At 43.8% G+C, this 18,168-nt stretch overlaps 2 protein-coding genes across 3 annotated transcripts in view; both read left to right on the forward strand.

The window, feature by feature from the left end:
• The window catches only part of ATP8B1 (ATPase phospholipid transporting 8B1), a 36,646-nt gene extending 31,994 nt beyond the window's left edge, over nucleotides 1-4,652 (forward strand). For both annotated transcript variants that reach the window (XM_058170488.1, XM_058170489.1), the window contains one exon: nucleotides 2,839-4,652. In XM_058170488.1, the coding sequence (XP_058026471.1) occupies nucleotides 2,839-3,069 (231 nt within the window). In that variant the 3' untranslated portion in view covers nucleotides 3,070-4,652. The remainder of the gene's footprint in view (nucleotides 1-2,838) is intronic.
• A 4,760-nt stretch (nucleotides 4,653-9,412) lies between these two features.
• The window catches only part of NARS1 (asparaginyl-tRNA synthetase 1), a 34,868-nt gene continuing 26,112 nt past the window's right edge, over nucleotides 9,413-18,168 (forward strand). Inside the window, exons 1-4 of the mRNA XM_058170490.1 lie at nucleotides 9,413-9,580; nucleotides 14,077-14,159; nucleotides 14,447-14,512; nucleotides 16,838-16,930. Of these exons, the coding sequence (XP_058026473.1) occupies nucleotides 9,538-9,580; nucleotides 14,077-14,159; nucleotides 14,447-14,512; nucleotides 16,838-16,930 (285 nt within the window). The 5' untranslated portion in view covers nucleotides 9,413-9,537. The remainder of the gene's footprint in view (nucleotides 9,581-14,076; nucleotides 14,160-14,446; nucleotides 14,513-16,837; nucleotides 16,931-18,168) is intronic.

Consider the following 18,168-nt stretch of genomic DNA (forward strand, 5'->3'; position numbering starts at 1 on the left):
TTAAAAGCATTTTTTCTACAACCTCTTTGGCTAAAAAAGTGCTTTTAAAAGGCTCTGGCGATCCCAGCTAAATTGCCTGATCGTCAGAGGCTTTTAAAAAAAAAACACAATTTTTTTTGCCTTTAAAAGAAAAAAGCCTCTGATGATCAGGCAACTCAGCTGGGATGCCAGAGTTTTAAAAACATTTTTTCTACAACCTTTTCAGCCAAAGAGGTTGTAGAAAAAATGCTTTTAAAGGGCTCTAATGATCCAGCTGAGCCGCACGATCATCAGAGGGTTGTTTTTTTTACTTTTAAAAGCATTTTTTCAGCCGAAGAAAAAATGCTTTTAAAAGTAAAAAAAATTCTCTGATGGTCACACGGCTCAGCTGGGAATGGAGGGGGGGGCAGGGATTTTTGCTACTGGTTCTCTGAACCATCCGCCGCCATCTCTACCGGATTGGGCGATCCGGTCCGAACCGGGAACATTTCACCCCTGACTAAAGGGCCACCATTAATGAGCTGTTGGACAGTATTACTTGGTCTATTGTGTAGATGTTTGGTTGGTTTAGGGACAGGGAATTTGTGGTGGGTAGGGGATTGTTAGATGTGTTGGGCCTGGTCTTTGGGTGTTAAGTGAATTTCGTTGTATGGGTATATTGCATATATACGTACAATGACAATAAAATTATTATTATTGTTAAGTTTTTTTGTATAATCATGAATCATGAGTTGCGTGTGGTTCAGTGGCCTAGAGGTAGAGCTCTCATCTCACAATCAGGAGGCTGTGAGTTCGTTCCTAGGTAGCGGCAGTTATTTCTCTCACTGGGCAGAATGAGTAAATATCAGCTGCGAACTCTGTGTTGACGACAGGAAGGGCATCCAGCCAATAAACATTCAGCTCCATTGAGTTGCCCTGACCCCACCCCAATGCAAGAGATTATGGGGTTATTAAAAGACAAAAAATAATAATAATGAGTTGCGATACTCTTAAAGTAGGTCACCCATACAACCACCCAATTTTGCAACCTTTTTTTGCAATGGTCATGAAGCAAACCTATTAATCACTAAGTACCAGTTTTGCCCCAACCCAGAAGTAAATGCTGGTTTGGGGCAAAACCAAGGTAAAATTCAGTCACATGGTTCGAAGAGCCATAAATGAAAATTAGTTGCTGTCAGTAAGCATTTAAGGGGGTGTCTGTCAGAACTTCAGAACTAGGTCGTAAGTACCCTTTGGGGATGTCACCATAACTTTGAATTGTCACTAAGCAATTAGTGATAATTTGAAGTCTACCTGTATTTAGAGTAGTAGGAACAAACCTGAAATGTGGGACCCTCGGTTTGTCTTTTCCACCAGTTCAGCCATGTGTAGGAGTGCGGGAACTTCCATTCCCAAGTTTGATTGAGCATTTGTTGTATTGTGTTTATCTGAAAAATTATGGTTCCAACATTCAGTCACAGAGAGGATTTTTTTTTTTAAAAAATAAATTTGTCAGGGTTCCAAGTAACATACCCATAGCAAACAAAACTCTGAGGCAGGTAGATTCTTCAAAGAATAAGTTTATTGGATATGTCATACAGGCATGGGCTGGTTAAAACCAACTCTGACTATTCCTGCAGTTTTCACCTAATTAAAAGTAAAAGTTTGTCACTTTCCCAAAACAACTAGTCACACGGTCCAATCAGGATGCAGTCCAGTTGCTAGGTGACCACAGTCCCCTCCTTCCGAGCACCTGCAGGAATGTCCTTGGTTCCCAAGAGAAAGTATTTTGTTTTGGCTACAACACCCCAACCAGGGGTCACCAACTGGTGGTCCAGGGACCATTGGTGGTCCGTGAGAAAATTTTGGTGGTCCGCAGAAAAATTATTTGCATTTTTTATATTGCACTAAATCAGGGGTCCTCAAACTATGGGCCCTGGGCTGGATACGTGCAATGAACACTTTCTGCAGAATCTCCCCCTTTGTGTGGGTCAGAAATTCTGACTCAGGGTCTGCTTCAGCCTCCTGGTGTCGGGCTTTGGGTGAAGGCTGGAGGAAAGTGCCGCTGGTGGCAAAGAGCCAGAGGGCCTTGTTCCAGTTGGACTGCATCATGGCCTGGAACTGGCTAACCATCTCAGCCGGCTGAGCATCCAGGTGCCAGTACCTGGCCTTGCACTCCCGCAGGTCTTCCCTCTGCTTGTAGTCCTCAATGAGGCGCTTCTGCTGAGCCTCCTTCTCGGTCAGATCCAATCTGAACTGAGCCAGCTGTTTGGCCAACTCTTTCTCATGGTGGCTGCTTAGCTTCAACACCTGTTGGGGCCCTAAGGAGCCTGGGCAGGGAGGCGAGGAGTGGGTGGGAGGGGAGGGGTGAGTAGAGGCTGGCAAGGCACCCCTTGATGTGAGTGACATCAAGTTGGCCACATCCACCCAGTCACATGACCATCTAGCTACACCCACCCAGCTGGTCATTACGCAGATCATAATAGTGCTCCTCAGGATTTAAAATTATGAATTTAGTGGTCCCTGAGGTCCGAAAGGTTGGTGACCCCTGACCCCAACTATCTCTATTCCCCCCCTCCCATCCCTCAGTTCCAGCATGTTCCATTCTGAAGTCTCAAAATGGCCTCAGTCAGGCCAGCTTCAGGGTTGACAAAATTCTTTTTAAAAAAAAAAATCACTACTAGTTCTTTTACTCGTATCCTTTTCATGTATTTATAATTATGTTTACACTTGTATCTGCCATAAAATACATGTTTGACAAAAATAAATAAATAAAATATAATAAAAATGCCAGGAGGCTTAGAGGTTAAATCTTCTCTAATAGCTGCTACTGAGCTTCCTTCTGCCTCTTAATCTGTTCTACAATTGTTTCCTTTAAAGATTCGGAAGAATCGCAAAAAGTACAAGGCTGAAGAGGAGAAGTGGAAGCGAAGACAGAGCGTTATCCGTCGCGGGGTAACTGGACGCCGTTCTGCATACGCTTTCTCCCATCAGCGAGGTTACGCAGACCTCATCGCTTCTGGACGGATCATGCGTCGAAGGCGAGCCTCCCTAACAGCAGTTCTGGGCAACAATTTGGCCGAAATTAGGCAAGCTGAAGAAAACAGTTGATGACTTCCCCAATCCCACAGAAAGCAGAGGAAGGATAGCACCAAAAGTTTATTTTTTTACACAGGACGATGGATTCTTTTTCTTTTTTGAAGAACGTGTGCAGGATTATGAAAGCAGTCTAATTATTTTTCTTTTCCAATTGCTTTGTTTGGGACTAAAATTGGACAGACCGAATGGCTGAGTATTTTTAATTCTCCGTCCTTGCATAAACATTGCTTTTATTTGAAACTGAAGGATATCCTTAAGCCTTGGACATCAAGCCCAACAATTTTAAGGTGTTTTTATTTTGATATCCTTATGCCTTGGACTTCAAGCCCAACAATTTTAAGGTGTTTTTAAACAGTAGTGTTGTTGTTGTTTTTTAAAGAAAAACCTGAGAGGTTTTACGCCTCAGCACCAAAGACAAACCACTCCATGGCAACACAATTCTGAGTGCCACTTCATTCTGTTAATTTATTCTACCATCATATCATTCTTATTTGGCAGCCTAAGAATGATTTTTTTTTTCAGCTAGCTGTGCATTTTTCTATTGTAAGCATTTAGAGCATAATGCCCTATCCAACAAAATTGTACTGGTTGATTGGAGCTGAAAGCTCTTAATAATGTTCAGACATCTGAAAGCTCAACAACATTCAAGCTTGTAATTAAAGGTGTCTTCACCAGAAGTTCCTTCAGGAAAACAATAGCCTGTTATATATTTTCAGGAAAACAATAGCTTGTTATATATTTTCACTCTGGGCATTGTGGGGGTCTCCCCTCTTTAAATGTGTAGCAGCTTTGTAGCAGCAAGAATTGATGTGCCTTTCCGGTACTGTATTTTCTACCCAGCCTTTTCACCTTTACTACAAATCTGTGTGATTTGTTATTGGTTTGAGAAATAAGAAAGACAGTCAATCAGTGGAGAGTTTCCTCTTGGATATGTTGATTTCATCCTTGGGTTTTTCTTGGTCAAGGGAAATGGCCATCTAGCCATTAAACAACTGGAGGCGATTCTTTTATAGCACTGTCTTTTATGTTGGAAAGATTTGTGTGAAGGAAGAATATCTGAGCAGCATCATGCTTGAAGATGACAATGCCAATTTCACGCTTATGTGGCAAAAGAGATGTATGAAGGTTTATCCCACATCAAAAATTGCTCCCGGGTTATAGACCTGTGAAATCTACGAAGGAAAGAGCATAATGCACTATTCAAGAAAAGTTATACTGGTCGATCAGGGCTGCATGCTTTTAATAATGGTCAGACCTCTGGGCACAGAAAGTTCATGTTCCTAATCAAAAGCATCGTCACCAGAGGGAGTGATACGTCTTGTTCGTGGGAATGAGAAACATGGATTGAAGCACTACCTGGAGCAAGAGAATAATTTGCATTTATAATGAATCTATTACTTGATTTTTTTAATAGTAAAAAGAGGACGATGTTCTTTTTAAAAATGTATTCATCTGCACATTTCAATGTGTTGGGACTGGAAAATGGTTTACATTTCAATACTCTCAGCATGCACCAAGTGATCCTGTTTCAATATTCACAACTGCTCCTCACATTTGTGTAGGTGGATGAACAGAGCTCATCTCTAAGGCAGGGGTCTCCAACCTTGGTCCCTTTAAGACTTGTGGACTTCAACTCCCAGAGTTCCTCAGCCAGCTTTGCTGGCTGAGGGACTCTGGGAGTTGAAGTCCACAAGTCTTAAAGAGACCAAGGTTGGAGACCCCTGCTCTAAGGAACATGGACTTGGTACATTCCTTCATTATTACTATTGAATGTTGAAAAGTTTACAGCTTTTTGATAAACAAAAGCAGATATTAGTTTGATTCAAAAATTGATTTTTCTATTCAGAAATGAGGACGAGGTTAGTCTTTATCTTTCAGACTTCTAATCTAAGTGCAATATTTGCAACTTAATACATTGATTGTACATTGATGCATCTCGATTATAAAATGTAAATATTTTATTTCTTAAAGCATTATGTATATATAAGTAAAGTGCCTTTTAATGTTTTTATCCGGTGTGAAAAGAAGTATTTTCATTGCTTCGAATGTTTTTATTAAAGCGTCCTTGGTATTGTAAGTGTGCGCACATGTAGCATTTATTGATTCTTATAAAATTGGGGGCAGTAAAAGAGCAATCATCCATATTCCCTGTTCTCTTGGTTCAACGGGAAGAGGAAGAAAATCCTCTTCCAGTTGAACCAGCAATCAAGAAAATTCTCAATCCAAACAAATGGCTATCCAATCTTTTTTTAAAAAAGCTTTCATGGTGGAGTACCCACAATTTCTGGAGGCAAGCCATTGCACTGATTAATTGTTCTCACTATCAGGGAAATAATTCTAGGTTAAATCTCTCTTTGATAATTTCCATCCCTTATTTGTCTTGCCCTCAGGTGCTTTGGAGAAAAGGCTGACCTCCTCTTCTCTGTGACAGCCCCTCAAATATTGAAAGACTACTATCATGTCACCCCTAGTCCTTCTCTTTGTTAGACTAGACCAGGGGTGTCAAACTCAAGGACTGGGGCCCGGATCTGGCCCACTGGGTGTTTAGATCTGGCCCGCAGGGCTGACCTGGAAACAGCGAACGATCGGCCTGTGGTTCCTCTGCAAGTGAAAACAGCTCAGGAGGGCCTCATGTGGCCCTCCCAAGCTTCGTTTTTACTGGCAGAGGATTGCAGGAGGCCGTCGCAGCCGAAAACAGAGCTCGGGAACCCGTTTTTGCTAACAGAGCACTTGGGCCGCCACAGGTGCCCCCCCAACAAGTAACATCATGCTGACCATGCCCACCCTGGCCCTGCCCATCCTATCCCATCCCCCCAAGGTCAAACACAACCTGGATGTGGACCTCAATGAAACTGAGTTTGACACCCTTGGACTAAACATATCCAGTTCCTGCAACCGTTCATCATATATTTTAGGTTTAAAAACCTTTGGAATTCCTGTCCTCTGGAAGGAGCATAGCTTTAACAAAGCTCTAAAAAAACAGGAGAGGTTGTGATGTGGTATACTACAAAACTGAAGACTAAATTTTCTCCAATTAAGTGTTATTGCACATATTTGATAGTCAGAACAAAACGAAGTAAATTTTAGCATTTCTCCTATTAGTAGCCAAATTAATTATTGCTATAAAACATGAGAATATGTAAGTATCTGAGTGGAATGAAAGTAAAATAAGATACGTTCCAGAGAGCTTCCTTTTTAAATCCACTGCTTGACAAAGTAGCAAACCATTTTAGGAGGCATAGTGGGATTTTATTGTTTATAGAAGAGAAAATCACTCTTGTAACTGTAATAAACATTATGATGTGGGAAGCTCCCCCTTCTAGAAGAATGAAATATTTTGATGAATATTAGAAACTCAGAATATTGTATTTCCTTAAATGAGAAATGGAGAAACATGTTTCTTAGAGGCAGGAAGCAGATCCATTCTTTATAGCTCCCCCCTCCCAATATATTTTGTGCTCATTAAGAAAGACTGGGCCAGCCTATCTACAAAACAAAGGATCTTCAGATCCAGGATGATGGGATTAAGAAGAACAGGACATGATACTTCAGCACATAATAGGATTAACCCACTACCGTTTAGCAGAAGACACAGAGCTCACTACATTGCATAATCTCCTAAAGCTATTTCAGTCATTGCATCATCTCAGAGCATTCCAAACTTCAACCAAACCTGGGAGCTCAGACAAACACCTAGAATTTGTCTTTTGTCTATAGAGCCAGCTATGACCCCTACATAACCCCTATATGGCCCCATGGGAATCTGACAACAACCAATAAAATACATGTTTTTGCACAGGAACAGGAAGCTCAAGTGCAAAGCCCAAGAGAAGGTATAACAACCCCCACACACTCAACTCCATTTTGTCAGCTGCCCAGAACCCATGTGGTTCTGCTTCATCAATAAACGATCTTTCCAGTTAGCCTCCATGTTTCCAGTGTCTTTCTCCCAGCTTGGAACTGAACCAGATGAATATTTCTTCCCACAATGATAAAATTAAAACATGCCAATTTTTTAAAAAAATCCACGGATGTGTTGTTGGCTTTATCAAATCTTGTGACCATCTCAACAAATCGATGGCAAATATCCAAGAGAGGAGCTTAAACACCCCCTCCCATTTCCACACTGTGGGCACACTTAAAACTATGAAATATGTTAGCAATCTGGCCACTTTAAAAAGCAAACAGGACAGATTCCGTGGAGAATGTAACTACTAGTAGGGATGGTTGTTTATTATCCCCTGGATTCTGGTTTGTACAATTAGTTGGGAAGAAAAAAGGGGCAGGGATGCAGCCCTCTAATCCTGGTTTGCATGTGTCTCTTATGCATCCATGTCTCCGCTGTATGATACATATAGAAGATCCAATAGGGCTCTTCTGACATGTTTCCCAGTTTGGGCTGCACTGATTCTTACAACCACGGGAGGGTTCTGCATCTCGGAAACACCCCCTAGGCCTGTCCAGATCCTTTCAGTTTTCCACCTGAGGCAAGCAGCTTGGTTCAATCTCCCAAGTCCTGGTGGCTCAGAAGTTATCATACAGTATTTCAGGCTGAACCTGCCCAGTGCCAGCAGTTCGATCCTGATCGGCTCAAGGTTGACTCAGCCTCCCATCCTTCAAAATGAGGACTGAGGCAATCAGGAATCAGGCAATATGTTGACTCTGTAAACCTCTTATTTATTTATTTATTTATTAATAATTACATTTCTATACCGCACCATCTCCCGAAGGACTCAGGGCGGTGTACAGCCAATATTAAAATACACATACCACTATAATATAAATATAATAAATAAACACTATTTTAAAACAATCAAAAGCAAATATTTAGTGGCCGAATCACTAAAACGGTCAAAGACCGATTAAAACCCATTAAAATTTTGCTAAAATACGTTCTTAGGCTAGTCCCGCTCGGTGAAATAATAAAATCTTCAGTTCACATTTGAAGGCCCGGAGGTCGGGGAGTTGGTGTAATCCCGGAGGTAGCTCGTTCCATAGGGCTGGTGCCGCCACAGAGAAGGCCCTCCCCCTGGGGGCCGCCAACCTACATTGTTTGGTCGACGGCACCCTGAGGAGGCCCACTCTGTGGGAGCGCACAGGTCGTTGGGAGGCAATTGGTGGCAGAAGGCGGTCTCGCAAATACCCCGGTCCTAAGCCATGGAGCGCTTTAAAGGTGGTAACCAGCACCTTGAATTGCACCCAGAAGGCTACCGGCAGCCAGTGCAGGCTGCGCTTAGGGCTATAAAGCACTATGAAACAGTATATAAGTTTAGGTGCTGTTGCTATTGCTGTCCCAAAGGTGTTTTTTCAGGAGGCAACTGGACTTCTTTTTTTCTTTTGTAGATATTTCGTTTCTCATCCAAGAAGCTTCTTCAGCACTGACAGGAATGTGGTGAATGGAAGGATTTATATTCCTTGGAGAGAGCTGGTTATCTGCATCCTTTCAAAAGCTTTAACCAAAAACTGTCTACCATTGACCTCACCCCATTTCTAAGAGGTCTGTAAGGGGCGTGCATAAGTGCACAAAAGTGCCTACTGTTCCTGTCCTATTGTTTCCTTTCATTGTATATACGCTTATATGTTGTATGGTTGTTTCGTGCTTGTGCTTGTATATACTGTTGTGACAAAATTTAAAAAAAAAAAGGGTGGTTGAAGCACTTGGAGGTTTATCTGTGTCCTCAGGGTCACCTGAGTGGTGCTCCTGGTTCCTGTAGTTTGCATTTTTTCCTCTGGGAATCCATTCCTACTCCCAACACCATTCCAAGGGTGTTCATCCCAAATTGTATAGCTAAATGTCTGTAGAGATTCTCAGGTCATGGTTGTCCCAAAGATGCTTGTTTCAAGAGGCAACTGGACTTTCTGGTTTTTCTTTGAAGATGTTTCGCTTCTCATGCAAGAAGCTTCTTCAGCTCTGACAGGATAGTGGGGAATGGAAGGATTTATCCTCCTTGCAGACAGCTGGTCCTTTACATCCTTTTAGAGCAGGGATGCCCAAACTTGGCCCCTTGAAGAGTGGTGGACTTCAACTCCCAGAATTCCCCAGCCAGCAACTTGCTCATATTTATAGCTCATGCTGGCTGGGGAATTCTGGGAGTTGAAGTCCACCACTCTTCAAGGGGCCAAGTTTGGACACCTCTGTTTTAGAGGGTCGTTGACTGAGAATCTCTACAGACTTCTCGCTACTCCTGTTCACCACCCACGCACCCATCCTCTCCCGAAGCAACCTGCAAACCGGACCGCAGAAGGCGCAATCGCGGCGAAGGCAGCCGCCTGCTCGGCTCAGCCTCCCTTCTGATGACGCTTCCTTTCCCAATGAGAAAGCCGGTGGCTGGAAGGGGCGGGCTCGCTTTGCGGCAGGGCTGGCTACGACAGCCTGATGCAATCGGCTTGCAAGCCCGCGTCAGAACCGCAGAGCTGAGCGAGCCGCGAGCCGCCGCGCCCAGCCTTCCTGGGGGACCCTTTCCCAAAAAGCCACCAACCATGTCGGAGATCATCCTGGAGAAAACGGACAGGCTGAGCCTGAGTGAGTTTGCAAGGAGGCGGCCGAAGTGTGGGGGGTGGGTGGGAAGGAAGAGGCCTGGCCTCCAGCCCCGATACTTTAAGGCACCGGGAACCGAGGCCGAAGCAAAATGCAAGGCGGGAGAACCGGGAAGCGAAAGGAAAACCTAGCCCGGGAGGGGTCGGTGCAATCTTCCCACCTCCGGATCCTTTGGGAATACAAGTCCCAGCGTTCCCAGCCAGCCCGGGCTTCTGAGCAGCAGCTTGCAAAAAGCTGCCGCAGCCTCGTGGCGTGTTGGAAAAGGACACGATCGTGCGCCCCGCGGCCGCTTCTCTTCCCACGCGTTTGCGCCGGGGATAAACGCGAGAGGAAGGAGCGGGAGGCCTCCGGGGTCGCCACCTGGGTCCGCCCTCATGCTCCCCCCCTTTTTTGCAAGGATTCCCCTCTTCATGGGAGAAAAACGGGGCATTACAAAGGAGGATTCGAGGAGAAATGTGAGGCGGGGGTGCGTCTGGGTCTGCCCCCTTTTCGCTTCTGGGTCCCCAATTCGGGAAGCAGCGCAATACAGGCCATTGATTCATTCATTGATTCATTCATTTATTTATTCATTAGCCCCGTGGTGTTTTTCTGTATTCCTTTTTTGGTGGAATTTCATAGATCAGGGGTCTCCAACCTTGGCAACTTTAAGCCAGGCGGACCTCAACTCCCAGAATTCCCTAGCCAGCTTTGCTTTGCTGGCTGGGGAATTCTGGGAGTTGAAGTCCGCCAGGCTTAAAGTTGCCAAGGTTGGAGACCCATGGCATAAGATTCTCTATCACTTTCCCAAAGGAAAGAAAAAGACTTTCTTGATTGTGGGAAAGGAAACTGGATCTGGAACCCATTCTGGCTGAGAGAGGCTGGTGCTTTAACAATGAGTTTCATTATTACCTGGTTCCTGGTGTTTTATGATGTGTCGACAAAATGGAAGGATTTTAGAAGTCATTTTAGTCCTCTGGGTGCAGATCCAATGCAGCATTTCTGGCCGATGACCACCAGCCTCTGCCTGAAGAAGGACAATTGGCTGATGCAATCTTTAGAAAGTTTCTCCTGGCTGCCTTCCCTACATTATAGCCTTCCCTCTTCTCCCCCTTTTATGTGACATTTGAAGACAACTCTCATATCTCTCTTCATCTCTTTTGTAGGCTAGATGCGATGATCATGATGATGATGATGATGTTACCCATTCAGTCCTGTCCCAAAAGTGCTTTTTCAGGAGGCAACTGGACTTTCTTGTTTTGTTTTTTTTTTGAAGACGTTTTGTTTCTCATCCAAGAAGCTTCTTCATCTCTGGCTGGATGGAAGGATTTATATTCCTGGCAGTCAGCTGTCAGAGCTGAAGAAGTTTCTTGGATGAAAAGCAAAACTTCTTCAAAGAAAAAACAAGAAAGTCCAGTTGCTTCCTGAAAAACTGCCTTCGGGAAACCATGACCTGGATGACTGAGAATCACTACAGACATTCAGTCCTGACAAACTCTTGGCAATTCTATGGGCCAGGTCTGTAGGTCAAATATTATACCCTCAGATCCTTTGACTATTCTTCAAAGGGCTTGAAGAAAAGTTACTACTCATAGGTTTCAGGGCTTACTGCAATCATCTTGGTAATCCTTCTCAGATTTTGCTTCAGTTTGTCACTGTCTTTTCTGAATGATGGACATAGACATAGACAAACTGGACATAGTTCTCCAAATAGGGGTTGATCAGGGCAGAGTAGAGTGGAAGAATTACTTCCAAGAATAGAAATAGAATTTAATTTAATTTAATTTAATTTTTTATTGGCCAAATGTGATTGGACACCCAAGGAATTTGTCTTGGTGCATATGCTCTCAGTGTACATAAAAGAAAAGATACGCTCATCAAGAATTCTAAGGTACAACACTTAATGATAGTCATAGGGTACAAATAAGCAATCCGGAAACAATATCAATATAAATCGTAAGGATAGAAGCAACAAAGTTACAGTCATAAGTGGAAGGAGATGGGTGATGGGAACGATGAGAAGATTAATAGTAGTACAGATTTAGTAATAGTTTGACAGTGTTGAGGGAATTATTTGTTTAGCAGAGTGATGGCGTTCGGGAAAAAACATTCTTATCTCTAGTTCTTCTGGTGTGCAGTGCTCTGTAGCATTGTTTTGAGGGTAGGAGTTGAAACAATTTACAGGTGAAACTCGAAAAATTAGAATATCATGCAAAAGTTCATTTATGTCAGTAATGCAACTTAAAAGGTGAAACTAATATATGAGATAGACTCATTACATGCAAAGCGAGATAGTTGAAGCCTTGATTTGTCATAATTTTGATGATTATGGCTTACAGCTCATGAAAACCCCAAATTCACAATCTCAGAAAATTAGAATATTACATGAAATCAATAAAAGAAGGATTGTACAGAGAACAATATCGGACCTCTGAAAAGTATAAGCATGCATATGAACTCAGTACTTGGTTTGGGCCCCTTTTCCATCAATTACTGCCTCAATGCGGCGTGGCATGGATGCTATCAGCCTGTGCTATCAGCGGGGAATAAAGGGAAATAATAAAGGGAAAGCATGAGAGATAAAATACAACAGCCACATTTTAATTACAAAATTCGTAGATACAGAGAATATATTTCTAATGAGTGGATTTGCTTAGAAATCCTTCTGCACCTGCCTTCCTTGGAAACAGTGATCTACTACATAGATTCTGTGGGGAAAGGAATATTAAGGACTCTACTGAATGCCTGCAGCCTGTTGGATTTATTTGCCTCTCCTGTGTGGAGAATATATAAAATGTCCAGACATTCTCCTCTGGCTGCTCTTCCATCTAGGACAGTGATGGTTAACCTTTTCATTGTCATGTGCTGAAAGTGCAAGCATGCACCTGCACCCATAATGCAATGCACATGCGACCTCCCCCTGTGTGCCCGGCTCCTGTGCATGCATGTGCAACCCCCCCGTGCTCCCCCCGCACCGTGTTTTGGGCCTAGTAGGCCTCCTGGGAGCAAAAACAGGCGACCGGGAGGCCATGCCGCACCCCCCTGCCTCGTTTTGGGCCTAGTAAGCCTCCCTGCACTTACAACCCATAGTGCAATGCACGTGCGACCCCCCCCCCCACGCGTGCCCTGCCCACCCACATATGCACACGCGACCCCTGCCACTCCTCCCGGCCCCATGTGCATGCTCGCGTGTCTCCCACATGTGGCCCGCACATGCGCGGCAAAGACCCAGAAATCAGCTGGCCAATGGGAGGCATGCATGAATGTGCAGTGGAACTGAGCTGGGACGACAGCTCGCGTGCCCGTAGAGAGAGCTCTGTGTGCCCCCTGTGGACGTGTGCCATATGTTGGCCATCACGGATCTAGGATGTTCACTGGAAACTCAGTTTTGTAATCAGAGACTTGAGGAAACTGATGTTCAGCTTTAAGAGGGAGATATGATAGCATTTTTCAAGCGCTTGAAAGGACTGTACACGGAAGAAGGTCAAGAGATCTTGATCTCATAGAAGAAGATCTTCTGTTATTCTCCCCAAAGAGCAAAGAAAACTGTCTTAAATTGCAGGAAATTAGATTCGGGTTGCAGTTAGAAAAAGCAGGATGAGCAATTTGACATTGGAATAAGTTACCGTATTTTTCAGAGTATAAGACGCACCTTAGTTTTTGGGGAGGAAAATAAGAAAAAAGCTGATTGGCAGGTGGATGGGCCTCCCGGAATATCCCCAATCAGCTGTTCCCAGAGGTGAATTTTAGCAACAGGTTCCTTGGTTGTGAGCTCTGTGCCTTGCTTTGTTTTGCTTTTTTTTCTGCCTCTGAAACTCTGTTTCAGAAAAAACATTTTTCTGCCTTTGAAAGCCTCCGAAAAAGAGCTTCAGAAAAAAATCCTCTGAAGCTCTGTTTGGGGGGGCTTCTTTTCTGAAGCTTCGTTTCTGATGCTTTTTTCAGTCTCTGAAACCTCTGTCTGAGAACTGGGCGGGGCTACATTCGGAGTATATGATGCATCCAGATTTTCATCCTTTTTTGTGGGGGGGAAAGGTGCGTCTTATACTCCAAAAAATATGGTACCCAGTGAGTTTGTGAACTCCGCTTGGTGGGGAGGTTTTGAATAGTGGCTGGACAGCTGTCCCAGGTGATGTCTTAAAGTGGATTCCCATACTTAGGAGATTTTGGACCTGAATGGATCCTTTCATTCTCTGAAGGTGCCAAAGCTTTGAATCCATTGGTGTCAAATGAGCAGGCTATCTAAGCCAGAGCACTTCCCCAAATGCTTATGGACCTTATAGTTTGAAAGGCCTGCTGATATTATAGATGATAACATTGAATTCCTTGATCCAGAGAGATTTAGTAGATTGCTTGTTGCTTTGGCACACCTGATATCTGAAAGATCAAATGGAGTTTGTTAAGTGCAGGTCATTTTCCTGCAGGGGCTCAGCAATGCATGTGCTCTAGGTATGTATGTGTGTGTACTTTGTGCTTAGCCCCAAGAATAATTCTTTTTGTATCCGCAGGAGAGGTTTACGTATCTGATCGAGAAGGATGTGACAATGCTGGTGATGGGACAGAGGAGAAACCTTTCAAAACAGCTTTGCAGGTATCTTTGGGTATTTCTGAAGCATCTAGGTAGTTTTTAGGTACCAATTATTCATCTTTCGATAATCCAGAATTTAGGATTTTTTAAAAGTTACTAAAATTAAATACATTATATCTATTAACCAGGAAAATGGTTAATACCAGTGGTGGGTTTCAAATTATTTTACTACCGGTTCTGTGGGTGTGGCTTGGTGCACGTGGCTGAAACCCACCTCTGGTTAATACTTTAGAAATATGTGTCTTTAAAAATTACCCATTAATTAATTGGGGTTTTTTATTATTTCAAAGGCTTTGATGTCTACTGGAAAGGAACCATTTCCTACTATCTATGTGGACTCACACAAAGAAAACCAGGTTGGTTAATCAACTCATTATCATTTCCAGACGCACTAAAAAATACTGGTGAGCAGTTCAGAAATTAGCAAGCATAAATATATCACTAGTTTCCAAAATTCACCAGAAGTAATTGTGGTCTCACTGCAACCATGAAATTAAAAAAACAAACAAACACACCACTTGCTCCTTGGGAGAAAAGCTATAGCAAACCTAGATAGCGTAGTAAAAAACAGAGACATCGCTCCGAGATTCCCTTGGATTTCAAGATCAAATCAGTCAATCTTAAAGGACTGTTCTTTGGAAGGACAGATATAAGTAGTCCGTAACTTACGACCACAGTTGAGCCCAAAGTTGCTAAGTGAGAAATTTGTTAAGTGAGCTTTGCCCCATTTTACAACTTTTCTTGCCCTAGTTGTTAAGTGAATCACTACAGTGGTTAAATTAGTAACACCGTTGTTAAGTGAATCTGGCTTCCCCTATGACTTTGCTTGTCGGAAAGTCACAAAGGGGGATCACATGACCTTGGGACCACTGCAACCGTCATAAATATGAGCCAGTTGCCAAGCATCCGAATGTAAATCACATAATCATGGGGATGCTGCGATGGTCATAAGTATGAAAAATGGTCATAAGTTACTTTTTTCAGTGCTGTTGTAACTTCGAACGGTCACTAAGTGAACTGTTGTAAATCGAGGACTAACTGTACTGAAGCTGAAGCTCAAATACTTTGGCCACCAAAAGAGAAGAGAAGACTCATTGGAAAAGATCCTGATGTTGAGAAAGACTGAAGCCAAAAGGAAAAGTAGACCGCAAAGGATGAGATAGTTAGATTGTGTCATCAACGCAATGAAGATGAATTTGAGCTAAGTCTAGTAGACAGTGGAGGATAGGGGAGCCTAGGGTGCTATGGACCATAAGGTCAAAAAGAATCAACACAACTTAGCAATTGAACAGCAGCAACTGCTGTGGTACGCCGGCAGCCTTCAGATCTGGTAGCAGAATCGGACAGTGAGGAGGGTAGGGAGAACCTTGGGCCAGTCCTGGAGTCTGGGAAAGGCTCGGACGAGGGCTCTGCGTTGGAGGCAGAGAAAGGGCCATCTAGGAGGTACGTGCTACCTCCGGAGCCTCCAGAGTCGGACCTCAGCGAGGCAGAGGAACCAGGGGGAACCTGATCCCAGTGTGCGCATACGCAGAGCTGCCAGAAGGCAAGAACAGCTAAAACAAAAGGGACGACTCGGAAGTAGGGCTGGGAGATGATTGGCCCCTCCCATAAGACTCCCATAAGAGAAGCAAAGGCATGTGGGCCTTTGCAGGAAGCAACATTTGTTCATTCTGTTCAGCTTAAAGCCTGAAGCTCTGTTTGATTCTAGATTCTGTGTGGCTTTGCCAATTATTTCTTTGGCAGGGAAATAAAGGTGGGTGATTATCCCGAAGGACTTTTTGCAACTAATTGGGACTCATCTGTGAATGAACAGAATTCATAGCTGTTGCAATAAAAGAGGTTTTTGGGACTACTCGTGTGTTTTAATGACTCAGGAAACCTAGGTCAGAACAACAACAAAGTTTCTGAAATTCACCAGATGTAATTGTGATCTCAGCTTAGATGATTTTATAATCGGGATCTTAAATGAACTCGTGAAAAAACTATTTTAATTATTAAAACTTGAGTCTTACTACATCATGTTGAAGTGTGGTATGTGGCTATTATTGTTTTCTTGGGATAGGCAGAGGGAATATATTTTCTTCTCTCCCTTGCACGCTTCATTTTCTGATCTCTTCCCAAAGTTTCCCCCTGTTCTATTGAGCAGCTCATTAGTATTTCATTTTTAAGAGGGTCTGGGTTGCTATCCTTGATACGCTTGTAAATAATTAGATGTCACCAATAACTAAACTTGATGATGATGACTAGCTACCTCTGACACTTCTCTGTTCATTGGTGGCTATACAAACCAGTGTTTCTCATCCTTGGCAGTTGAAAGAGGTGTGGACTTCAACTCCCCGAATTATCCATCCATCCATCCATCCATCCATCCATCCATCCATCCATCCATCCATCCATCCATGCTGGGGAGTTCTGGGAATTGAAGTTCACACATCTTCAAGTTGCCACAGTTGAGAAACACTGACGTAAGGAATGACACATATTGTCTTGGCAGCAAAGAAGAGGGAATGGTGGTTGAATCAATGTTCATATTCTGGTTTTAACTGAATACCAGCTTTTGTGAAGCAACAGCCGAAAGAGTCCTTGCCAAAGTTAGAAATGGCGTGGTGGTTTGAAGATTTTTTTTTTGTCTGGCTCAAAAGTCAGCCCTGTGACTCTTGTTACTCTCTTAATCTACCTAGAGATGGGAAACTATCTCCAAGAGCCAACTCAAGAATGTGAAAAAGCTGTGGCAGAGAGAGCAGCAGAAGAGTGAAGCCAGAGAAAAGAAAGAGGTAAGTTGGCAACTACCTTCTGAAATGCTCAAGGATGTCAGTGTTCTAGATCAGCGGTCACCAAAAATTTGGTGGTCTGCAGAAAAATTATTTGCATTTTTTATATTGCACTAGACCAGGGGTCCTCAAACTACAGCCCCTGGGCCGGATAGGTGCAATGAACACTTGTGTTACTGCAGAGAGTCTCTCCCTTTGCGGTCTTTTTGTGCAGGTCGGGGGGAGGCAGAAATTCCAACTTGGGGTCTGCTTCACCCTCCTGGTGCGGGGCTTTAGGGGAAGGCTGGGGGGAAGCGCCGCTGGTGCCGAAGAGCCGGAGGGCCTTGTTCCAGTGGGACTGTATCATGGCCTAGAACTGGCTGACCATCTCAGCCCGCTGAGCCTCCAGGCGCCAGTACCTGGCCTTGCACTCCCGTAGTATTCCCTCTGCTTAGGAAGCCTATGCTTGTAGTCCTCAATGAGGTGCTTCTGCTGAGCCCCCTTCTTGGTCAGATCAAATTTGAACTGAGCTGTTTTGCCAACTCTTTCTCGTGGTGGCTGCTTAGCTCCAACAACTGCTTCCTGTTGGGTCCCTAAGGAGCCCAGGCAGGCAGGCGTGGAGTGGCCTGGGGAGGGGCGAATAGAGGCCTCTGAGGCACCCCTCAATGTGAGTGACATCAAGCTGACTACGCCCACCCAGTCACATGACCACCTAGCCATGCCCACCCAGCTGGTCATTAGGCAGACCATATTAGTGGTCCACGGGATTTAAAATTATGAATTTAGTGGTCCCTGAGGTCCAAAAGGTTGGTGACCCCTGTTCTAGATGTCCTTTTAATTTGTTCTTTGAAACAAATGAGAGCAGAGAGAGAGATTTAAATGCAGTTGGACCATCCGTGGCATTAAGTAATGTGGGAGAGAACTATTGTAGATTAGTCTCCAAATTCACAGATTTCCATATCACCTTACAGAACAGGAGGTTTTCAAAGCATCAGCTGGGTTGAAGCATTGCCTTGTGAAATTCCTAGAATTCCGTAGCCAGCATGGCTGGCTGAGGAATTCTGGGAGTTGAAGTCCACAAGTCTTAAAGTTGCCAAGTTTGGAAACCCCTGTCTTAAGGCATCTTGGCATTTGTTTTCACTGATGTGAAATGTGATGTGATGTGTGAATCTTATTAAACCCAGATAAGCAAACCATAATCTAATATGAACGGGGAACCCAGTCATCTGCTGATCCTTGCATAAACCAGCATTCCAGACCAG

Source organism: Ahaetulla prasina, chromosome 2 (assembly GCF_028640845.1).
Source record: "Ahaetulla prasina isolate Xishuangbanna chromosome 2, ASM2864084v1, whole genome shotgun sequence".
Taxonomy (NCBI): domain Eukaryota; kingdom Metazoa; phylum Chordata; class Lepidosauria; order Squamata; family Colubridae; genus Ahaetulla; species Ahaetulla prasina.